The sequence below is a fragment of the Pectinophora gossypiella genome, chromosome 9 (assembly GCF_024362695.1).
Source record: "Pectinophora gossypiella chromosome 9, ilPecGoss1.1, whole genome shotgun sequence".
NCBI lineage: Eukaryota > Metazoa > Arthropoda > Insecta > Lepidoptera > Gelechiidae > Pectinophora > Pectinophora gossypiella.
In genome coordinates, this window is record NC_065412.1 from 12,458,521 (window position 1) to 12,485,490 (window position 26,970).

At 36.5% G+C, this 26,970-nt stretch overlaps 1 protein-coding gene across 1 annotated transcript; it reads left to right on the plus strand.

Annotated features, from left to right (window-relative positions):
• Positions 1-1,046: 1,046 nt before the first annotated feature.
• Positions 1,047-26,761, plus strand: LOC126369668 (carbonic anhydrase 6-like). The gene is made up of 9 exons (XM_050014227.1): positions 1,047-1,212; positions 2,311-2,414; positions 4,652-4,738; positions 5,645-5,705; positions 6,067-6,231; positions 9,431-9,598; positions 22,879-23,126; positions 25,179-25,388; positions 26,317-26,761. Exons 1-9 carry the CDS (start codon positions 1,128-1,130, stop codon positions 26,425-26,427), a joined length of 1,239 nt encoding a protein of 412 aa, XP_049870184.1. The 5' UTR covers positions 1,047-1,127; the 3' UTR covers positions 26,428-26,761.
• The last annotated feature ends 209 nt before the right edge of the window (positions 26,762-26,970 follow it).

Genomic DNA, 26,970 nt, shown 5'->3' on the forward strand with positions numbered 1-26,970 from the left:
TGTGGATGCATGATATGCTTTACAAACTTTACTCAGGAAAGTGCATAATAATATTGGCGCAGAAGCAAACATTACAAAACTTGTTATGTTAGGTAAATTATATACTTCGAAATGCAGAATTCCCTTAAAATCAACTATGTGAATAATTAAACAATGTAAATGCTTTACACTAAGTACTTAAAGTCAGTATAATAGGAACTTTCGCCTGTTGCAAGAGTAAAGTATTACAGATCACTTTGTGACAATAATATACTATTTTTTCTGTTTTTTATTGCTACTCTCAATCCAACATAATAATTTTACATAATTATCCTAATATTTGATTGCATATAATTCTATTGACGGTTAATCTATTATTAATATATATATTTCAACGAGCGGTAATTCAATGTTATTATTATACTTAATCCTAAAATGCTCAGTTTGTTTACTATTTGTTAGTACTTAGCTAGTTACTGGTTTTCTAGAAGAAATATTTTCCCTCCCGACCCGTGGTACAACTGCGACGTCCAACTGGTTGTACTACGGAGAAGTAAATTACCCATAGTTCAACTCTTTTTTTATATTTATGATTATATGACCCGTGGTACAACGGTGGAATTATGTCCAACTGGATGAACCACGGGATAAGATGATCATCGTGTAAAACAAATGACTATCCAGATTGGTGCAATAAATGTTTAATATAAAGTCATACTTAGATACATTTTTTTTAATATTATTTTTTTTAGAAGAAGATTATTTTATAAGACTTAAAAATATGAGAAAGAAATGTTAAGACCTAATAATAATAAAATTAAATAATGACGATGATAATGAACTGCTAAGCTTTAATTAGACTTAAAAAGGAGTTCAATATTTAGATAAGAGAATCTCATTATGTCAATTTTTCGAATATTATTTTTGGGCAATCGTCAAATCTTTACAGTGACATTGCTCAAGATATATGCTATACATATTTTGAGGTTACAAAACGTCACTTTAGGAGCCTTTTGTTCATAATTTTGAATTTAAATGATTAATTATTTTGTTACTTTTGCAGTGGATAAAATAAAAAGTAAATTAATTACTTGATGACTTGTAAGAACTTCGTGATTTGTAAAAGATTTTGTTAATGTTTGTTTTGAATGATATTATATGGTGGTAATGTGGTGAAAAAGGCGGCTTTATGGTACATACTAATAATTTGCCTACGAGTCAGTGCAAAAAATGGTAAGGACCTTCAGTATTTTAATATATTTTTTATTCAAATTAGGTTTGCGTTTGACCTCATTAATGGATTTTCCTCATTCGGCGTTTATCGCTATCGACCCCCTAGGGTCGATGAACTCTTTCAAATATAATTCTCTCAGATGAGCCCTGAGCCGAGGTTCGCGTCCAACTGGGCACCTTCAGGCCTGTTGTCTTAAATTTTATACCGGGTGAGAGCCCTCAGCGCTCTCCAGTTATCCGACCAAGTATTTGATGCCATTTACGGCAAATCTACAATAAGTCGCGTCAAAAAATCTAGGTAGGTGTTAGAGCCGGTACCAAAATGCTCATTCTCCTTTGAATGTGAAGTCGGAGCAATAAAATTACTATTCAAATTCAAAAATATCTTTATTCAGTAGGTAACATAGTTACACTTTGAATCGTCAATTTTTACATAACGAACGTCTCATCCGCCTAAAACTACTGCAGCTTCTCACAACCTGTATAGCCGGGGAAAAGAAGCTGCAAGAAAAACCTCGGCACTGTTTCTATTTTAACACAAAGTACTGTTGTTATTGCGAAGTTCACCGCAAAAGCCGAGTAAGAATTCAAGTATGGTATATTGCTAGCCTATAGAAGATGACTTCTATCTGTTAATAATTTTGGAGGCTTAATAAGACTATGCGTAAATCTAACACAGTATTAGCACAGAATATTCACATTATATTATGTAGATATTTCAAATCTCAGGGACACACACCATGGATCATTGACCTTTGATTAATAACAGTAGACACTAGAAAATCGAGACGTCACGTCGCTTGTAAAGTATGACACAATCTCACTCACATTAGTTTTGTTAACTTCCACCTTGGGCATCCAATAAGTATAACACTTAATCGCAAATCTGTACTTGCGAATGAAAGTTTGGAATGAAATCCTAGTAGAAATAATATCTAGGATTTCAATTCCCGGAAAATGCTGAGAAAACGGGAAGAAAACGGTAATTTCTACCCAATGCATATTTTAGGGAAAATTATTATCTCGTTCAAGGAACGTACAATTGAACGAAATTAAATTAGGAACTTATTGATGTATAATTTTATTTATTTTTTCTAGGAGTAACACAAGACCAGGTCAGTAGTCGAACGAACACATTGTTTGATGATGTTGATGATACACAGAAACAACTGGATAACGAGGTGCGGGAGAGGCTTGCCCAGGTAAGGGGTTAAAATATACATAGAGGTTAGCGGGGTCTGCACGGCACGGCTATCGCGCGCTGCGTTCTAAATGCCGCGTGTTCCGACCTTCGAATATGTGCGGCGCGGGGCTGACATTGATTTACTACTACCGTAGATACAGCGCTTGATACAAAAATGCGGCGAAAACTTGGCGCTTGTTTAGCTATACATTCGTACACAGCGGTATATATGTCGCAGGGATATGATAAAAACGGGGATTTGATCAATTTCCTAAGGGATTTGATCACGGAAGATATTAAAATAACAACACGATTTTATCTTTTCCCTAAACAAATCTAGTGAATTGAACAAATCCCTAAATTAGTTCAGTGAAATGACAAAAATAATTTTGCTTTGGTATTTTAAAGGTTTATCAAATCCCTTAGGGAATTGATCAAATCCCCGTTTTTATCATATCCCTGCGACATATACATTAAATACAATCGTGTCAAATTAAGAAAGCACGCATCGTCTTATTACGTATATTAGCGCGTGGTGCTTCGTAACACGGTCGAGTTATACTGCGACTTGAATTGGAGTATTTGTTTTAGAAAGAAAGAAAGTATATTTTAAACTAAAATAATAATTTTGGTAGGTTTTACTGCGATAATTAAAATGTTTATACTATGATAACATGCAAAATCTCATTACTTATTAGAAATATGATGTTCTATCCTTTTTTTTCGCTTTGAGCTTCTAGTTTTGCTATTTTTTACCACGCACTTCCCCGTGTTGCCAGTTCGGCGCCTAATCGCGCACTGAGGTAAAGTACTGTCAACGTCGCTGTATTAACAGTACTTTTTGTCCCACTTTTTGAGCGCTGATGTTCAATCTACAGTGGTAGTAAATCTGTAAGGGGGAGAGTTACCGTTCTATACACAGTATTTTTGTTTATTCTATACTCCTGATCTGGTCGTTATAATAACGGAAGTCAGCCGCAACTTTAAATTTATGTTACAATAATTTACATTAACTTTGTTAACTCTATTCCAAAGGTCCGCTTTTGTATTTATAAACACCCACACTTTCAAATTTAACGTATCAACATCGCAGTAGTGATTATCCCAAGAGCCTGTGAATTATGATAACAATTTCAGCATTATGCTAAATGAGTTTGTTTTCTTCAGAACACTCTGCATTTGATCGCAGTATATTCGCCTAGGCCTTCTTCGCCTTCCGACTTTATCACTTACAGCCGCATCATAAATCTTTTTCGTTACTGTACTTTCATTCTATCTCTCATATAGGTAAATCACACACACACACACACACACACACACACACACACACACACACACACACACACACACACACACACACACACACACACACACACACACACACACACACACACACACACACACACACACACACACACACACACACACACACACACACACACACACACACACACACACACACACACACACACACACACACACACACACACACACACACACACACACACACACACACACACACACACACACACACACACACACACACACACACACACACACACACACACACACACACACACACACACACACACACACACACACACACACACACACACACACACACACACACACACACACACACACACACACACACACACACACACACACACACACACACACACACACACACACACACACACACACACACACACACACACACACACACACACACACACACACACACACACACACACACACACACACACACACACACACACACACACACACACACACACACACACACACACACACACACACACACACACACTGGTACTAGTCATACAGGTAGTACCTTGGAAATGCCTCTTGCTCGTATGGGTTGTGAATCCACCAGGATTACCAACCTTATCAACCCTGGTATCAGGTTATTATTGAGCCGCCAAAGGCCCCTGATATGACTCATTTAACTACTACTTCCTTACATCAGTAAGTAGTAACCGGGACCAACGGCTTAACGTGCCTTCCGAAGCACGGATCATCTTACTTTCGGACAATCAGGTGATCAGCCTGTAATGTTCTAACCAAACTAGGAAACACATGGTGATTTTTGTGACATGTCCCCACCGGGATTCGAACCCGGGACCTTCGGATCGTGAGCCTAACGCTCAACCACTGGAGGACGGACGCCTTTCTTGGAAATGCTGATAAGTAGTGCTTCATTTCAGTAATTGTTTGAATACTTATGTTACATTTCAGCCAAAAACAGTGTGGGTTATTCATATTCCCACTCGATTCCCAGTTCTACAACTTGAAGATTTAAGTGTGACGGAACCAACATTTATTGTGAGTACATACGCACATATAAACTCACCCCATAATCCCTAATGGGGTGGGTAGAGTCAATAGTCACAAGTAATTAGAAGACGTGTCGTCTTGCAGGCACTTTTGATACGAAATCCTAAGTTACATAAAGTGACATGTGAGCTGATTAGCGCTTCGCTCATAATAAAGTCGGTTTTTTTGGGAGTCTGTTAATTAACTTTTGTACCTATTATTTTAAGCCGTCATGCTAGTATCTTTTCGATCACATCTTACCTGTAATAGGGTTGTTTATCCCCTTGGGATGGAAGGACTCTTCTGTAAAAACCGGACCGGCAGCTTCATATCATAACGTAAGCTCACAACTATATCCAGACGTACATCCATCGCAAAATGAACGCATAATAATGGTCCATCAAATTAACACGTTCCGGTACTAAGCGTCGGAAGGCGAGAGCCTAAAATCACGCTAAAAGACTAAGTCACATATGTTTTTTTTTTCTATAAATTCATACATTTCTTCCTGTAAAACTTTAAGCTAAATGTGACTGTCAGCTCCACAATCTCCCAATACGACATAAGTTAAGCTCAAACTCTATTGTCGACAGATTTCACAAACAGACACACAGATTTCAGGTCACATTAAATTCGATTTCTATAGTGACTTATTGTAGATTTACCGCAGATAGCATTAACTACTTGGCCGGAAACGTGTTAAAAAGGACGCATTCCCTTAGTCTGTGATTACGACATGCCAGGGAAGATTAGCAGATGAACGCGTTCTACATTGAAGAAGTTTTATACTGAAGCCAATTTTTAAGTCCAGTAAAAAGAAAATAACTATCAAAAAGAAATTCTTGTACAGCTCACAGCAGCACAAGCAGCAGTCGTACTTACTTGAAATAAACAAATAGATACATATTTTTTCAGAATACCGCTCTCGTGAGATCAAGACGCGAATATCAGTTGGGCAACCCTGAACTTGAAGATCGTTAGTATTTATATTACATTAGTACTTTTTGTGGCGTGGACGAGGTTCGTGAGTTATAATTTTTTAGTTATGCAGTTTCCCACAATCTACATAATCGAGGAAAAGTATCTGCATGAAAAACTTTGGCACAGGGCACTATATGTTCTTGAAAAAAATGTTAGTCGTGATTCTTAGTGTCATTGTCTGTTGACGTGTTATGCCCATAGACTTTTTAAACGATTCAACATGGCAAAGTATTAAAAGCGCACGAAACGCGACCAACAAAATAAATTAAAACAATCGGACACCCAAACGCGACCATTCTATGGTAACTATGGTACCTAACCTTGTAATCTTCTTTTGTAAACGTTCTGTTTTGTAGCCATCATAAGTAACAACACAACACCGTGTGAAAACGTTGAAGAAGAATCGTCATCTGAAGAAGGGAACGTTTGTGATTCCGACAGGACTGAATCAGAGAAGCCTAGCGAACCTGAAAAATGCGAAGAACAAGAAGAAAAACCAGGCGATGATTGGACTTTTGATAGTAAGTTACTTTTACATTACCCACTTCATCATCAGCCCATTAACGTCCCAACTGCTGCGGCACAGACCTTCCCTGTGGATGGATAGGGAGATCGGGCCTTAAACAATCACGTGGGTCCAGTGCGGATTGATGGTTATTAACGACTGCTAATGCAGCCGGGACCAACTGCTTGACGTGCCTTCCGAAGCACGGAGGAGTTCGAGATGAAAACTCTTTTTTTTGTGGTCACCCATCCTATGACCGGCCTTTGCGAAAGTTGCTTAACTTCAACAATCGCAGACATTACACACTTATTGAAAAAAAAATCTGTCGTATGAATTTACTAGTAGATACGTGACTGGGCCAGTAAGAAGTGCTCTCAGTTCTAATACAGAAGGTATAAAATTGAATACAACATTTATAAACCAATCAAGACATTTTTTGGCAACTTAGCTAAACAATTCAATAATTTGTAAGCCAAGTTGTGAAACGGTATCGACAGTCGAAAAGTTGATTGTTTAAAATTTAAATACTTAGTCAACAACTTCTTGCGGATTTTCGTCACAAAAATGTTGTTAATTAAACCAGGGTGGCAATTAGAACAAGGTTTTTTTTTTAAATACATAAAACATACATAAACAGCCTATATACGTCCCACTGCTGGGCACAGGCCTCCCCTCAATCAACCGGAGGGCTATGGAGCATACTCCACCACGCCGCTTCACTGCGGGTTGGTGGAGGTGTTTTTTTATGGCTAATAGCCGGGACCAACGGCTTAACGTGCCCTCCGAAGCACGGAATCAAACCACCACACAAGTGGTTTTTTTTTTAAATAACCACTATTTAATTCCTTTCATTTTCAATGTGTGTGTAAGATCATCACAGAACACTTTTTCAGAGTAAATATTAGAAGCAATATTATGTATATTCTTCAGTGGGTCTTAATTTATCTAAAAAACGAAATTGTGATTTGATATTTGCACATAATATACAAAAATGACAACAAATGTCAAATAGCATTATTAAAGCACATAATAACGGGTTACGGGGTGGGGATATGAGACTCATATCCCCATTTTAACGCGGTAAGAACCCGTTATTATGTGCTTTAATTATGATAATAACCGCGTAAACTTAAAACAATGTCAAATAGCATTATTGCTTTTTTAGATGAACTGTTTCAATGTAGCTTTCTTAACCCTTTGTTCTATCATTCAATTCTAGCTGAGAAGAAATTCCACCTCCTCTACAGTTTTTTTTAGTAAACAAAGACTATTAGGACAGACGGGACACTTCATACAAAAAACCTCGTTTTACACAGACACCACACATTGACTTTATCGTACACGCGCATCTGTGTGTGTGACGTCTAACGCCATACGATTGAAGACTAAACTAAATTCGACGAGTGGTGAGGTTAAACCTAGCTCAGTCGCTGGTGGGAAGCGGAGAGTCGCTGTTTGTCACAGACAAGCGCCATCTAGCGAAAACGGGATGTAACAATTGAGCTAGCTGGCCACATATTTTATTATAAAACAATAGAAACAAAATGGAGTAGTAAGAACGACAATTTCCCGCTCCTTATATTCATTTTATACAACCAAATATATCCAAAGCGAGCTACCTTTCTTAACTGTTCTATACATAGTATTATACCTATTCTATGACAGGTTTTTTTAGCCTATTGTGTCCTATTTCTGGACAAAGGCCTGTTGCATCTTCTATTATATCAACAGTTGAAAGTAGAAAAATCTCAAATTGGTATTAGTAGTTATAATTGGTAAATGTTTAAAAGCCTAAATGACAATGAAATTCAAGTCCTTAGCTGATAAATAATTATAAAGAGCTGATATTGTGCATGAAATGAATTTCACAATATGGCGAATGCACTTTCCACTCGGATTGTGAACATTCTACCCGCATTATTGTTTCAGTCTGCGGTCACCGACAGATTGATCATATAAAGTTCATTACTTTCCATTATCGTTAAAACGAATGAATCGTAAATATTAAGTGCAACAAAAGATATAAATGACTTATTTTTTATTGTAAGAGTTGTGTTGTATATTTTTTACATTTTGTATTGTGATAGCAAAGAGGTTGTTTGTTGTTTTGGTTTTCCCCGAAAGGCAAGGCATAAGGGACTATGCCCATACAGCCATGTCTTATGTACCTATTATTTTCTTGATGATTATTAACGAAATGATGAAAGGTAATGACAATGAATGATGGAAGCCCCCACCCTCGGAGCGGACTCCTACTCCGAAAACCAAACGAATTAACTCAAAAGTCCGCATAAACTTTCGAGTTATGAAGCGGCTTGTTGGCGAAAATAGATTACACTTTGTTTATTGAATATTCCGATATAATAACACTATCGCGAATGATGTCCGATTAAATTAATGCGATCATTAACCACAAAAAACCACTTCGTATTAAAATATAACATTATTATTTTGCAGTTAAACGCTGCGCGGAGGGTCGTAGTGTAAAAATATAACCAAAACAATATGTGCGTTAACTCTAATAGTATGAGGAATTGTGAAAATTTAAGAATAATCATTATAACACCTGATAGGAGAAATAGGCAGTTTGTATCCTCATTGGGTGTAAAAAATAATTTAAAATGTCTATCTCAAATCAAAAAGAAGTAGGTCATTTAACATCGGACTAAAATCGGTTTTATGGGACTCTGTTCAGCGTAATATTAAGTTCTAAACTAACTTTTGTACCTATTATTTTAAGCTATTTTGCTACCTTTAATACCTTACAAAATTATCATACAATTAGACTGAGGTTTGCTTTGCTGTCAAATACTTAAACCCACGTTCATCTCTGGTTTGTTTTATTTGAAAGGTGTTTTTTTTTTGAACGCAATGACTTTACCTGTTATAGGGCTGGTTATCATCTTGGGTTGGAAGGTCAACAGCTTCATAACATTACCTAAGCTCACGACTATAACGCAAATGGGGTAGTCAGAGATACATCCATAGCAACATTAACTAAGTACACACACCTCACCAAGCTTTCTGTACTAACGTGATAGTGAGCCGTATCGCCGTCTATAATGGTCGAATTAAACGTGTTAGTGAAAACGGCACTTAAAATAAATTGACAACTCATCCGTGCAAGTATACAGCAAAGCTATTAGCTTCATGTTAGATAATAAGCGAAACGCTACGGAGACGATGATTCTAAGGTTATGTTTCATTTCTTTCAGCCCAGCATAAATGGCATGAAAATTTTCCGGACTGCGCGGGACAAAGCCAGTCACCTGTAGATTTACCAATCGCAGGGCTCATCAAAACAAGAGGGGCCAGGAAGCTTCTGTTCGTCAACTACAATGAGATTCCAAACAACTTGACACTTATCTACAATGGAAGAAACGGTAAGTTCCATCTTTTTATCGCGTGGGTTGTGAGGTGGAATACCAGCCTCCAGAGGTTATTATTGAGCCGCCAAAGGCCCCTGACAAGTACAATAAAAGCTCAGTTGATGTCATCATTATCATAAAGAGCCACGCTCTTGTCGGTGTAGCATGGATAATGCTACTTACTAATGACTACTTAGGAGTGTTCCGGCGTCGTGATTTTGTAATGCTCGAAATTATATGCACCTATTTACCTATATTAAACATAAAACAGATTTCTTTTTCTTTACTTGTAATAAAAACTCCTTACTATATTTAACTGTAGAGGTCTTACGATCATTATTCACTATCTGTCGTCTAATTGATTGAAATTCGTCGATTTATAACTTGGTAAATTAAATATGTTTAGTCACGTAGAGTTCGATTAAGGATTCTATATAGTGTTAAATGAAATTCTTTTTATTCGGTTTTAGATATCAAAAAACTAAAAAAAAAAAAAAATAAGTTTATTTCTCACTCACAATTACAGTAAAAACTTAACTTAGTACTACTCACAGTGTACATGTTTCTATTGTGAGAGAGACTGGTGTCCATACTAGACGGAATGCCTGTGTTACTAACAAACTCTAACAATTTTTTACGAAAAAGTAATTTTTAACTCTGTCCATAAACCTGCATTGTGCCTTATAACAATTACACAACATAAGCTCACGACTAATTATTGGTCAGAGGTATCATGAGCAATATCATGTAGCCACTTTAGAACCCCGTCGCACTATCATATTTGACATTTAATGAGACTTATGGTTTAATTTGTCAAAAAAGTTAATGTGACATGGTTTCAAAGTGTATAGAGCTTAGAGTACTCTTGATGAGAAGCTGCAGTAGTTTTAGGTGGATGAGACGTTCGTTATGTAAAAATTGACGATTCAAAGTGTAACTATGTTACCAACTGAATAAATATATTTTTGAATTTGAATTTATACATAATTATTAGTACTCGTGACCGTACATCCATCACGAGATGTAAAAAAAGTACCCCCGCCTCACCAAGCTTTCTGTTAGACCAACGTGATAGGTGGTGAGCCGTATAGCCGTTTATAATGGTCGAGCCAGCTGTGATAGTGAAAACTGCACTTAAGATAAATTATAATGACTCATTGATGCAAGTCCGGTACCGGGGTTCGAACCGGCGTTCCCCGTTTAAGAAGCAAGAAGCCACGCAACATATTATGTTTATATTCTGAAGTCTTAGTCTGCGTGTTAGTTACAAAAAAAAAAAACTACTTACTAGTAATTAAAACACATAATAACGGGTTCTTACCGCGTTTAAATGGCAAACAAGCGGCAAAGAAAGAGGGTAGACAGATATGTCTGCCCGTAGAAAATTATGGATCTACCTACTCCACTCCAATCTCATCAGTCATCCCGTGATCATGGCACTTGCAACAGTGTCGAAATATCGGGAGTGTCATATCCCCATTTAAACGCGGTAAGAACCCGTTATTATGTGTTTTAATTATGATAATAACCGCGTAAACTTAAAACAATGTATACTTACTAGTAGTCAGGTTGCGGACCGAACTACCTCATTCCGTGTTTTCACGGGGTCCGCTTATCTAACCTAAAGATTTGACAGGTCCGGTTTTTTACAGAAGCGACTGTCTGACCTTCCAACCCGCGAAGGGAAAACCAGCCCAATACAGTTTTAGGTCACATATCTCCGTAAATGCATTGCTCGGAAATGTGGGTTTCCTCGCGATGTTTTCCTTCCGCTGAACACGTGATAATCATTTATGATCCAAACATGAATTCGAAAACAAATTCGACAATCATTGGTTTACGGTCCAAACTACCTAATAAAAACAAATTAATCAGTCTTAATGCATGCTCTACGGCTTAGAGTACTCTTGACCTGGCCTTTAAAATGTCCTGATCACAGTATGTACAGACCTTCCTCTTCCAACTTTACCATTAATACCCATCAACATAATGTTCAATCAATCATAATAAAGCACATAGTAACGGGTTCTTACCGCGTTTAAATGGAGATATGAGACTCCCGATATTCCATTTAAACGCGGTAAGAACCCGTTACTATGTGCTTTAATTATGATAATAACCGCGTAAACTTAAAATTCAATCAATCAATCAAATATACTTTATGGCACAGAACTAAATTCACTCAAAAAAATTCGAAATAAAAAGCAAAATAAAATAAAATCAAAATTCATTCTTTTTGAATGTTTCTTATTTTTATCAATATAAAAAAATCAACTGTTACTTATTATAGTCAGGACCTAAATTAATAAAAATAATTTAACGGCTAAAAAGAATAAGAATAAAATAATTACCAGTACGTAACAATTTACATTGTATTATTACTAAGTATTTTTCAAATAGATGGAATTTTTCTCAATTGTGACATTTTTTTCTTTCTTTACGAGATTAAATGTACGTCAGAAATTGCTAAGGAAAATTGTTGGTGTTTCAAAAGTAATTTTGTTGAGACTTAATTAAGTTGCTTATCGATCTTCTAATATTTCGATGGAAGTTATATCCGCATGCTCGAGCTAGCAAATCAAAAGTCGTTTTGTTTCAATATTAAGAATCATCGTTTCTTTTGTATAAGAGTCATCAAAGAATATTAACTATGAGTCATTTTTAATTTGTTGATGTAATTTCCTTTAACAGCCTCCGTGGTCTAGTGGTTAGAGCGTTAGGCTCACGATCTGGAGGTCCGGGTTCGATTCCCGATGGGGACATTGTCGAAATCACTTTGTGACACTGTCCTTTGTTTGGTAAGGACTTTTCAGGCTTGAATCACCTGATTATCCGAAAAAGTAAGATGATTCCGTGCTTCGGAGGGCACGTTAAGCCGTTGGTCCCGGCTATTAGCCGTAAAAACACCTCCACCAACCCGTAGTGGAGCAGCGTGGTGGAGTATGCTCCATACGGTTGATTGAGGGGAGTCCTGTGCCCAGCAGTGGGACGTATATAGGCAGTTTATGTATATTTCCTTTTACTTATGGTTGGCTGAATGATATCGTCTGAAATAAAAGTAAACCAATTGCTATGTACTTATCCACAATAATAAGTTTTAAGTACTTAACTGTTTTCTTTTTGTCTGGACGTGACTTATTGTAGATTTACTTGGCCGGAAAAATAGGAAGCACTGAGGGCTCTCACCCGGTATAATAAATTTTTACTTCATAAACGTTTCTTTCTTACAAAATTGAATACAACAACCCTGAGTGTTCTGGGTCGCAAGAGAACTTCGCCGTCGTGTGCTAGGGTTAGAAAGAACTAATCAGTCCCAGTTAGTCGATAGCGATAAGCGCTGAACTAAAGAAATCCTCAATCGGGGTCCTGAAGTTCTTTTGGTACAATAAAGTATATTTGTATCGTGCTGTACGGTGATAGGTTATCAACCCATCGCCCGAATAGACATCTAGTTCATCATATTTTGAAAGGTCGTCATTGCGGCCATTCGTAATTTGACATCTTTGTATTGATTAATGATAACGATAAATTACAAACCTGTCATTAATCATTCAGGATGTCAAACCTCGGGTGATTTCTGTGACACCCATTTGATTAATTAAACAGTCCTCTCCAATTCTATCGATGGACAATCGTCATCGGCAGGTACCTGAGCTACCTTTGGCATTCACTATACGGCCGAATGAAGCCACATACATATATTAACTCACGCCTATTTCCCACCGGGATATGCAGAGACTATGGAATTTCATTTGCTTCGATCCTGACACGCTTCTCTTGTTTCCTCCAGATTCATGAATTGTTTCAAAAACAATCGAAGAGTCGACCGAAGAGGAACCTCTAAAGTATCTCATTTGGTATTGAATTAAAACTACTTGCCTGAGAGCCCTCTCAAATGTTCAATTTCCGGTGATTGAAACATAATCAACGGTCTCCGTGATCCAGTGGTTGAGCGTTCCGCTCACGATCCGGAGGCCCCAGGTTCGAAACGCGGTGGGGACATATTATCACAAAAATCACTTTGTGATCTCTAGTTTGGTTAGGACATTACAGGCTGATCACCAGATTGTCCGAAAGTAAGATGATCCGTGCTTCGGAAGGCACGTTGAGCCGTTGATCCCGGTTGCTACTTATTGATGTAAGTATGTAGGTGTTACATGAGTCATGTCAGGGGCCTGTGGCGGCTCAGTAATAACCCTAACACCATGGTTGATGAGGTTGGTATTCTACCTCACAACCCACACGATAAGAAGAAGAAACATAATGAGAAATAATTCGTCATATATTGGCACTCGGAGTATTATGAAGGAAGACATAAGTGGGAAATAAATTCTATCCTACTATCCTAATTAAGAAATATAGTAGAAATAGATGCCCACTTATTGCACTACACGTTCTGACACTTACTTACTGATAAGGATAAAAACTGCCTATTTCTCTTACTGTTGGGTGTTTTTAAATTTTGATAGTTCCCCACACTATTTGAGTAAACAAACATATTTGTTTTAGTTAGTGAAGAACTTAGTGTAACGATGAACAGAGTTCCAAAAAACCGACTTTAGTCCGATGTTAAGTGCTTACTTCTTTTTGATGTGAGATAGTAATTAAAAAAAAATAAAAAAATACACCTAATGAGGAGCTCGGTGGCGCAGCGGTAAATGCGCTCGGTCTGCGATTGTTGAAGTTAAGCAACTTTCGCAAAGACCGGTCATAGGATGGGTAACCACAAAAAAAAGTTTTTATCTCGAGCTCCTCCGTGCTTCGGAAGGCACGTTAAGCCATTGGTCCCGGCTGCATTAGCAGTCGTTAATAACCATCAATCCGCACTGGGCCCGCGTGATGGTTTAAGGCCCGATCTCCCTATCCATTCATAGGGAAGGCCCGTGCCCCAGCAGTGGGGACGTTAATAGGCTGATCATGATGAGGATAAAAACTATCTATTTCTCCCATCAGGTGTCGCTTATTGTTGAGTGTTCTTAAATTTTGACAGTTCCCCATACTAGTTGAGTAAACAAACATATTGTTTTAGTTATATTTTTACTTTATAGTAACCTTTCTCGCAGCGTTTAACCGCAGAACTAAAGTGGTATATTTATTACCTAAAGATCGGAAAGAATTCAATCAAAACTGCTTTTTTCAACTGGCTGCTTTTATTTTTCGTAACTCATCTATCGGACGGGATACACTCCTCATTGGTCCACGTTTTATAGCAATTTATCACGAATTTTCACTGGAGAACTGTCAAAATTTATCTTTAATTTGTCTATAATTTTACTTTCTATAGTTTTTATCCCATGAGCTTACATGGAACAGATTAAAGAAAAGGTTAACGTCGTGTCTTATAGGGAAGTCAAGGAATTGGCCTTTGATAGACTGGAATGGAAAATGCTACACCGACAAGAGCGTGGCTCTTAAATTGATGATGATGATGAGTTTTTATCCAACATTGTTACTATTTCACTTCTAACTTTAAGTTACCTCAAACAAGTGTACATTTTGTTTTATTATTTGTTTGATTTTTTTATTTGAATGTTGTATACGCCTGTGATGGTATAACATACGGTCATTGTCCATTGCATTTTATTTGTAAGTACTTATGTATTTTTTATGTATAATACTGATGGTGTATCTTAAATAAATAAATAAATCATAGGAACACGCAACAGAACTGCCGCGTACAGCGTACATTTGAGCTTCTAGTTTTATCCTTATTAGGTGGTACCCTAAATAAATGCAGTATGTTTCAAACTTATATTATAAATGGCTATATAGGTTGTGAGAAGCTGCAGTAGTTTTAGGCAGATGAGACGTTCGTTATGTAATTGACGATTCAAAGTGTAACTATGTTACCTATTGAATAAAGATATTTTTGAATTTGAATTTGAATGCCGTCTCTCGGTAAGCCAACCCTGGAATGAAAGCAGAATATTCGCTAAGGGATAATGATTTATTGTAAAACACTTTCAAAGTGTCATACGTCTGACCTTGCCAAATTCTCCCTTACTTCCGTACTGTTATATTCCTTATAATGTTTGAATAGTTTCTGAGTTATGGAGGCAATGTTTGTTTGGAGTAAAGTTACAAGCCGCGGTGCTCTTACAAGTTTATACATATAAGAATGGATATCCCGTTCATGAGTATAACCTTGTGTAACCTAATCCCAACATGATGACATTGTCTTTCTTGTAAACAAGTGTGTTACACAAATAAAGGTACAAATACTTCCGTAATTCATATAAGGGCATAACAGCCACAGAGGTTTAGCGTTAGATTCGTATCAGAAGGTCTGGGTTAGATTCCCATTTAGGGACATGTTTCTCAAAATCACTATGTGAGACAGAACTTTTTTGGTAAAAGACCTTGTACGCTTGAACCACCTGATTGTCCGAAAGAGTAAGATGATTCGTTAAACTGTCAGTCCTTGCTGTTAGCTATAAAAAACACCACCAACCCGCAATGGATTAGGCGGATGAGACGTTCGTTATGTAAAAATTGACGATTCAAAGTGTAACTATGTTACCTACTGAATAAAGATATTTTTGAATTTTGAATTTGAATGAAGCAGCTTGGTGGAGCATGCTCCATATCTCCTCCAATTGATTGACGGGAGGTATATGCCTATCAGGAGGACGTATATAGTTTGTTTATGTTATGTAAGACTCAAAGGAGACAAGGTAAATCTAGCTCAACGTCCGATACGAATTATAGCGGGGCCGAGAGTACCCGTTTTATTTATAGTCATCATCATCATCATCAGCCCATAACGTCCCCACTGCTGGGGCACGTGCCTTCCCTATGGATGGATAGGGAGATCGGGCCTTAAACCATCACGCGGGCCCAGTGCGGATTGATGGATTTTAACGACTGCTAATGCAGCCGGGACCAATGGCTTAACATGCCTTCCGAAGCACGGAGGAGCTCGAGATGAAAACTGTTTTTTTTTTGTGGTCACCCATCCTATGACCGGCCTTTGCGAAAGTTGCTTAACTTCAACAATCGCAGACCGAGCGCGTTTACCGCTGCGCCACCGAGCTCCTCAATTTCCTCCTTTATTTATAGTATTAGGTACTTATCGTTTATTCTATGGTCCTAAGGTTCTTAAGCTTAAATGTTCAAGTTTGCACTCTTTACGGCCTCTGTCTTTGGTACTATGTTACATTAACTTTTTTGACAAATTAAACTGTAAGTCTCACTAATTATCAAATATATGTTATTGCGACAGGGTTCTAAAGTGGGTACAGAATTGTTGCTCATGACTGTACATTCCAGCTAATCTCGACAACCACTAACACGGTTTTTACTGTTTTTTATCAGGATGTTGTTGATATAACTCGATTTCTATCTTGACGGCTAGAATTACACTTTACTGTGAATTTGATAGATGTAATTTTCTTGTAAGAATTTGATTGTGTAACAGCCTAATCGTATAACTTTAGTATCTATAAGTATACTGTATGGTAAAGATCATTTTTCCCTGGGCACGAACCCAGGCAAAACGAAGCCGAATCACTAGTTATAATTAAAATCTAGAACATAAAAACAACCTTTCGTTACGTATAACCACTGAATTTATAAGCAGTTTTCACTTAGTATTCACTTTATAAAAAAACCTTTACAGAAAATATTCCGTTTGCACCGAAATGGGGTCGACCCAGTAAATAAGTCACGGGAATTAATATGTATGCCGAGATTTCCCGTCCTTTACGGTCCTGAGATTAGGAAAGTTGTGTATGTTCTCGCAAGTGATTCTATCCCATTTTTATGAGATGACCTTCGACCTTGTCGTGTTGTTGGAATGCAAGCTATGAAGGCCATTTTGGAAAATATTTTCGTGACACAGTAAAAGGTCGCTTGTTAAAATTCAATTAGTCACTACTTTGGTTAGAAGGCCATTTGTAAACGAGAACGAAAATATTTTTATTGTTCAGCAAAAAGTGTCCGGTAGATACCTATTAGCTAGATAAGCTCTGGATAGCCCATCAATCCGCTTCTTTTTGTGTTTTTTTTATGACGTGACATATTGCCGGACAACGTCGCGCCTCAGAAAGACTTTGTCCCGCGTCTAACGAAAAAGACTGTTGTGTTCTCGGACGATATAGGCATAGGTTTAGGACCACTTTTAAAAAACTCTTTTGATCATGACATTATTAATGTGTGCATGCCTGGCGCGTCATATTCACAAATCATCACAAAACTGTTCCAGTGTAAATATGATGCGAACACTACCGTTATTCTTTTAGTAGGCAATAGTACAGGGCTCACAAAACAGCAGTTAACTAAGTATCATAGGTCGCTAATGACTGTTGAGTGTGGAAACTTAATTATTTGTTCGTTTCCATACTCAAATTCATTAGCTAGTGAGGAAAATAATTATATATTTTCTCTCAACCAACACCTTTACAACAGAACCTGTCATCACAGTAATATTATTTATTTAGATTTGAATAAGTTTATTCAAAATTGTTTAATAACGACAGATAGAATATATCTATCTAAGTACTTTAAAAAAAAAATATGTTCAGTACTAGTTTTTTATATTACAGACATTTCTGCCAGACCAGGCAGTAAACTTATTGACTGTACTGTCTTCTACAGTACAAAACCTTTTATTGACGGTAGTCAGCCATGTACCACGAATGGTACTTCATCTTTAAACTAGACAATAAGACAAAAGAGAAGCTTGGAATATTAAAACTAGTTCACCAAAATATTCAAGGCTTCTCTGGCAAAGAATTGGACATAGAATTATTTTTAGAGACATTTTTTATTGACATTTTATGTATTACTGAGCATTGGTTTAAGGATTATGAATTGTTATTCGGTTTTGAAAATTATCATTTGGCTAGCGCTTTCTGTCGAAAGATCAAAATACGTGGTGGCTCCCTTATTTTTATCAGAAATAGTTTAAAATATAAAGAACGCAAAGATATTACTGGACTTTCGATAGAGGGCACTATGGAGATTTCATGTATAGAAACAGAGAAACATATTGTTGTGGCCGTATACAGACCCCCATACAGTGCTAACTTCACAGTTTTTGAATCAGTGATGGAAAATGTACTGAAGGTCATATCCAAAAGTAATAAATCCATTATAGTGTGTGGAGATTTTAACGTTGATTTATATGAAGTAGATTCAATTACAACTAGATTTCTAAGTTTGTTTACATCTTTTAACCTTGTTAATATATTTATGGAGCCAACTAGAATTACAGAAACAACTGCCTCATGTTTAGATAACATTTTTTGCAATTGTGATTTCCAAGATAACAGTATCCTTAACTGTTTTAAGTCTGATCACAGTGGACAGTTGGTTAGTTTTCCAGTACTTAAAAATGTGCAAAAAATTAAATTTAGTACTCGACCCATCACTGATAATCGGATAGAGAAATATCGAAATAGTCTTATTAGTAACTTACCTTGTCCAAACTTTGATACAGACAATCCTGACGATTTTTACAGGGATTTCTTCACTATTATCCATAAAGAATTTGAAAATAATTTTCCTCAAAAGGTAGTTACCAACAGTCAATCATTCAAGTTCAGTGACTGGGCTACCGTAGGCATTCGCAAAAGTAGAAATACCCTTTATTCTTTATATGAGGAAAAAACGTATACACACGCTGATAGTTTCAAAAGCTACGTCAAAAATTATTCTAAAATATTTCGAAGAGTGTGTTATACAGCCAAACAGATGCATATTAGTAGTAAAATAAAGACCGCGGATAATAAAATAAAGGCAGTTTGGCAAGTAATAAATAGTGAAACAAAGGCTTCTAAACCGCGTGAATTAGAATACAATATAGAATCGGGCACTGGGTTAGTAAAACAAGATAAAGATGTAACTGAAGTTTTTGATAAATTCTTCACGAACATCCCTGTAAAAACTACAGAATCTCTCAGGTCCTCTCCTGTTCAAGCTGATATATTATTAAAAAGTAATGTTACTGCTTGCACTAAATTATTTGATTTTAAACGCGTTGATCCGAGTAGTATTGTTAAAGTATTCAAACAGCTGAAACTTAAAACCTCGAAAGATTTATGGGGATTGTCTGTCAAATTGATGAGCTCTGTTATTGATATCTTAGCACCATATCTAGCTTACATTTTTAATATGAGTGTTGAAAATGGCACTTTTCCAAATTTAATGAAAATCAGTAAAGTTATACCTCTTTTTAAATCGGGCACAAAATCAGACCCCACGAATTATAGACCGGTTTCTATTCTACCAGTACTTAGTAAAATTTTCGAGAAAATTATTCTCGACCAACTGCTATGTCATTTTAATTTAAATAACTTACTCCACAGCCAGCAGTTTGGTTTTACTAAGGGTCGGTCTACAACAGACGCGAGTGTGACATTTGTTCGACACATTTTCGATGCTTGGGAGAAGTCGCAGAATGCCGTAGGAGTATTCTGTGACTTGTCTAAGGCGTTCGACTGCGTGGATCACGAGACCTTGCTTTTGAAATTGAGGCACTATGGACTAAATAATGGAGCTCTCAGTTTGTTAAATTCATATCTAGGTGGTAGGATACAAAAGGTACAAATCAATAGTACAACTTCTTCGGGCTCTCATGTTCAAATGGGAGTTCCTCAAGGATCCATTTTGGGTCCGTTTCTTTTTTTAGTGTACATAAATGATTTACCTTATGTAGTACAGAACCAAGCTGACATTGTGCTGTTCGCGGATGACACTTCTCTTATATTTAAAATCGACAGAAAGTTAGAGGAATTTGACGAAGCAAACAGCGCTGTGTCGCAGGTTCTAAGTTGGTTTACAGTAAATAACCTAGTTCTAAATGCTAAGAAAACGAAGTGTATTAAATTTGTTCTACCAAACGTAAAGAAAGTAAATAATAACATTAAAATTAACGACGAGAAACTAGATTTTGTTGAACACACAGTTTTCTTAGGAATTACTGTAGATTCAAAACTTCAATGGGGCCCACATATTGTATCACTAGCGGGCAAGCTAAGTTCAGCAGCATATGCCGTCAGAAGGATCCGACAACTCACAGATGTACCCACTGCTAGACTTGTCTACTTCAGCTACTTCCACAGCATAATGTCTTACGGTATTTTGCTGTGGGGTCGAGCCGCTGATGTAGAAACTATTTTCATCATTCAAAAAAGAGCAGTTCGCGCTATTTATAAGCTGCGTTGTCGGGACTCTTTGAGGGAGCTGTTTAAAGAAATAAATATACTGACGGTCGCAAGTCAATATATATATGAAAACATTATGTATGTACGTAAAAACTTATCTCTCCTTCCGAGAAACTGTGAAAGGCATACTTACAATACAAGAAATAAACATAAAATTGCTATTCAAAATTCTAGATTAAGTAAGTTAAATTCATCTTTTTTGGGGTTATGTATACGTTTTTACAATAAAATACCAGATAATATTTTAAATTTGTCAGAAAATAAATTTAAAGCTCACGTGAAGCTTACTTTATGTAAAAAAGCTTATTATAAGATTAATGACTACCTAAATGATAAAAATGTCTGGTATTGAATGTGTTCCTCTAGTTATTAAATAACTTGTAATGTATATCCTCATTGGTTTTTAAAAGATGTGTTGCTGTTGCAGTTTCTTGTCATTTCTTCTCCTCAGCCATAACACCTTGCGAAATGACGTAAATTCAAAAATGTTACATTGACCTTCAACAAGTTTATCCATGATAATTACGTTGAATAAATGATTCTGATTCTGATTCTGATTCTGATTCTGATTCTGATTGTAGATTCAGATATAGATCACTTTGTGATCCCTAGTTTGGTTAGTAAATTACAGGCTGATCACCAGATTGTCCGAAAGTAAGATGATCCGTGTTTTGAAAGGCACGTTAAGTCCCGGTTACTACATGCTGATGCAAGTTAGCAGTCGTTACTTGAGCAATGTCAGGGGCCTTTACCGGTTGAATAGTAACCCTGACACCAGGGTTAATGGGGGTTGGTAATCCATTTCACAACCCACACGAGAGAAAAAGAAGATTGTAGATTTGCCGCAAATGTATTTTAACTACTTGGCCGGACACACGGGGAACGCTGAGGGCTCTCACCCGATACAAAATTTGACACAACAAGCCTGAGGGTTGCGCGCGAACTTTAGCCCAGGGCGTCGTCTTAGAGGACAATAATATTTGAAAGAATTAATGGACCCTAGCGCGTCGATAGTAATAAGCACTGAATGTGGGAAATCGTTGACCACGCCGGCGGGGTCGGTATCGGGGTAAGCCCATCAGACTTTTAACTGTTTATTTTTAAGGGGTATTTGATCATCATTGTCAAATGTTGTGTTGTGCACCATAGGGTGTCAACTCTCCTGAAATTGATACGAATTGAGCACCATAATTAAAAACACGTGAATACATGACACGTATTTGATGATCCTTTAATTTTGTCACCCCATTCAATCACACTTTTTCAATATATTACTTTCAATTATTTTGCTTTGAAATTGTAATATGTTATTCTTGGCTTTGCTACCTCTCACGATTACGAATTTGAACGGGATTAAGGGCAGTAGGTAAGTATGTTTAGAATGTATTTACTTCCCTTACCTTGGGCCGAAAGCTTAGAAGAGAATTCTTGAATATATTGAAGGGTATCGGTAAGGTAAGGTACCTATTGATTAAGATAAGTAGGTATGTATTTGGAAATAAATTTCACTTTTCTACTTTTTTATAGCTATGTACAGTGTGTGATAGAATCTGTCAAAAGATGTTTTCACTTTGTAGATATAAGGAACGTAGGTACTTTCTGTCGTTTTGTCGGTTATGCTCTGTTATTTATTAGTGTCCAGTAAAAGATTTACTTATGCCAATGGTTTCCCTAGGATAACAGTTTTATTTATAAATATGCCGCGTTACGAATAAACTCTTAAGAAACACGAGAATACCTATAAATTATTGGAAATACTTTATTGAACACAAATTAAAAATACAAAAACAAATACATTGCATTCAACCACAATTGTAACACACACAGTATTTAAAACAATTTAAATAAAAAAAATCCTACAATTCTATTACTTATTACGTTCACAAAGAGAAAATTAAATTGAAAAAATTCTAAGTCGGACGGGACTTGACCCCACATAGTTCTTTTTAAGACCACTGAGTCCCTTATCCATGCGAAATGTTTAAAACTATGTATCGTCATTTCATAAACCGACGCCGTTACTACCGCTTCGAAGAAGAAGATCCGAAGCAAAATATTTTTTAACACTGTGTTTGTCACATAGATAAGTAACTAAATATTCATATTAAGTACTTATTTATATTGTTTCAGTCATCCTGACAGGCAATTGGCCAAGGGATAGAACGCCGGCAGTATACGGCGGCGCAGCTCACAGTCGAAGATATTTGTTCCATTCCCTAGTCGTTTACTGGCCTTCAGAGCACACCATAGCAACTTTACACTATCCAATGGAAACCCAAGCCCTCCACGTCTCTGCTGAATACGGCTCTTTCGAAGAAGCTGTTGCCAATTCGCCCAAGGACCCTTTAGCGTTTCTTGGCGTCGTTAATATTTATAAGGTGGGTTCAGTCCTCGCTAAGTAGCCAATGCCGTCTGAGATACTGTTGCTTGTTGTGTAGTCTAACACACTGTTATCCATGAAAATGTTGTCGTTAGTAGTCATCCCGTGATCATGGCACTTGCAACAGTGTCGAAATATCGGGAGTCTCAATATCCCTGCTTTAATTAAGATTGGAGTGGAGTAGGTAGATAATAACCGCATTAACAAAAAAACAATCCCTGCTTTAAATGCGGTAAGAACCCGTTATTATGTGTTTTAATTGTAAGACTACTACTATTGATAGTATTACTTCTGCTTATTTCAAGGCTACTACTACTATTACTGCTAGGATACTGTCGACAGAATTGCTGTACATAACGATAGTATTTATCCAAATGAACTATCAATATTGGTCTATCTATAGGCAACATTAGTCTGATGCAAATGTACGATATCTATAAGTCCTTGCCTACCCCTCCAGGGATACTAGCGTGATTTTATGTTATGTAAGAATATAAATTTTAGTCAGTCTACATTCCAAATTGTTATATTTAAGAGATTGCTTTGTTCATTGGAAGAACATACCTATTCGATTCGTTTCTTATAGGTAATCTAATCAATTAGGTTTCTTATTAAAGTAATTCTTTTAAATAATAATAATTTAATTATAAATTGTACCTATTATTGAAGTAAGTATTTAGTATTTCGCCTTCCTTTTGGGTCGACTGAAATGACTCTAAACGTCCTATTGACTGCGCAAGTTTCAAGGTTAATTGGAAAACCTCAAACAATTCCCAAATTATGTGAATAGACAAGTTAGAAAGAGGAGACAATATTTAACCCCTTTGTTTCGCAGCTGCGCAGTTTCAAGTGAATCCATGAAAATCTTTGATCTCTTTGATTGTTTAACTGTGAATTGAGAAACTCCTCGATTCTTAACCCAATAAAACATATAAGTAATTAAAACACATAATAACCGGGTTCTTACCGCGTACGTAGTCGTTATATGAGTCATATCAGGGGCCTTTGGCGGCTCAATAGTAACCCTGACACCAGGGTTGATGAGGTTGGTAATTCACCTCACAACCCACACGATAGAAGAAGAAGACCGCGTTTAAAGTAGGGATATGAGACACCCGATATTTCGACACTGTTGCAAGTGCCATGATTACGGAGGAAAAAATGCCTGAAAGATTTACGGTTTAATAGAATCATGAAGTAAATACTAATTAACACCCCGGGCATAGAATAAAGAATAATACTACAATATAAAATGGTAATTCTCCGCCTCGCACCAATTCGTATCGGCCGTTGACCTCACCCCCTTTGAGTCTTTAGTCTTAAATGTCCGTAAGTCGCTGAGGAGTAAAAGAGAGATAGCGCGGCCTGTGTCTCGTTCGCACTCACGCTTTAGGAGATACACGGTAAGAATGATATTTTTGGATGGAGGGTCCAGGGTGTGTCCTGGATGGAGTTACAGGGAGATCAGATAAAGCTATTTCACATTCAAGGTGCAAAGTATTTTTTTTAAAAGTGCCTCGTTATTTCGGATCGTTATTGCGAAAGCGGTATATAAAGCGAAAGTTGATGGTAGAGCTGGCAGAGGAAGACCTAGAAGGACTTACATTGACCAAACTGGAGATGTTCTTAGAAAAGGTTTAGTACGTGCGTGTATGAAGCGATTGATGAATGTGGAGGAAGCGGAAGAAGAAGATCGAAGCGAATGGAATTCTATAGTCTCTGCTTACCCCGGTGGGAAATAGGCGTCAGTTTATGTATGTATTATGGATGAGTTTTAGTTCATGGGATACAAATTAATTTAAAACAGTTTAAAAAAACACGCATCGAGTCACCAAAAGTGCCAAATACTTATTAAATAGTTGAGGCATTTTTAAAAAATCACGCTTTTAGTAAATCTCTTGTCAACTCCTCTCGGCCTTTTTCCCCTTGAATACTTCTCTGATCTCTTACGTTGACATAATTAGAGGTGTTTTTTAAACGTAGTACATAGTATTATTCCTTATTCTTTTAACTAAAGTATCAAGTATTTTATTTTTATAATTATTTTCAGTTCGACTCTGAAACTCAAGCTGGTCTGAGAACGATAATAAATTCTGCACAGAAGTGTAAAAAGTGGTCTGTCAGTATGAAGCCTATGCCACTGAGTGTATTTAGTCCACCGTTCAAGGAGTACGTGTGCTATCAAGGATCCTTGCCTATTCCACCTTGTACTGAATCTGTACTATGGATGATACGACGAAGAAGCCTCACAGTTAACAGGGTATGTCAATTGTACACTATTTCGATTTTCTGGTACCTATTGCCTTAAAAAAGACCCGATCACCTGCGGCCATAACCTACAAATTAATATCGAAGGTGTGCTGACTAGTGGGGTCAATGAACGGTTTCACTTCTAACTTACCAGAGACACGTCCGATTATGATGATTTTTGCTGTTGTAGGGGTAGATTTTTGTATCATTTAAAATTAGAAACATCTTGAGCGGCGAAAATAAATATTTTTTAGGGGTTGTGGTTTTTGTGTTATTTATTTATTTATAAAAAGGTACACCAACAGCTTATACATATAAACAAAAATAAAGAATACAACATTAAATAAAGAAATGTTACATCAGGAATTAGACTGTTACATAAGCCAGTTATAGGTGCACACAACATTTGCAATGTATGAAGTTTAGGTAGATAACTAAATTATACAAAATATAAAAAAGTAAAATATGTATTATGCTTTAGGACATAAATATTTATAACTTTTATCCTTATATTGGTGCTAATTCCTGTAAATATCATCTTATTTTATTTTAAGTTATATCTGTCATTTTCTTATCCACCGAAAAGGAAAGGGACAGGTAATCTACAAGCATAAAATTTATGGAACACACGTCAATTTTAAGCACAAATCTAAAACAACCGTCTAAAAATTTTACATTGGCCAATAACCCGACAGAATTAAGTTGACAGCACACGTCAAACGGTTTGCATACCAGCGAGATACCTTTTTGATTCGCCCGGGTTATTCATTCATTTACTCATTCTTCTTAAAATTAAGAGCTGTCAATCATCCGTCCCTTTCCTTTTCGGCGAATAAGAAAATGACAGGTATAACTTAAAGTAAAATTAGGAGGTGTCTGCAGGAATCGGGGCCACTGCTTGCTGTGTTTTTTTTTTTTAAATATGATATAATTTCCAGGAGTCATCACTGGCGTTTCATAGCATGTTGTTAGGGGACGACCCACCACAAAAAGTATTCATCAGGGTAGCGCAAGCATTAAACGACCGGCATATATACTTCTTTAGATAAATTATAGAAAATATTGTAAAGTATGTTTGAAGAAAATAATATTAAATTAAGTTAGGTATTCTACTTTATAATTTTATCATAATAGGGTAGTTTCCAGCTAGTCAAATCAGTTACTTTTTACTAGACGGGAAACCACGAAATTACTATGGAACGTGTATGAAAAAGCAACCTGTGACGTCATAGAAAAACGTAACAAAATGTTACTCTTATTATTACAATACATGTTTCTTTCATAAAATTCATTAATAAATTACTTAAAAAGAAAAAAGAAAACGTTTTTATCACATTCAGATTTTTCTTTATTTAGTAATCAGAATTCCGTAATTTATCTTTGACTTAGGAAACTACCCAATTAATATATATAATATTTAATAATGATATTATATTCAATATAAATTTATTTATAACTTGTTCTTTTATTTTTGTCTTTAAATAACGGATAAAGTTTACGTCGTCTGTGCCAAGGCTTGAAAAAAAAAAAATTATTGGAAAAAGAAAATCTATTAACGGTCACTAACTACTTTGTTTGGTGTTGGAAAAAAA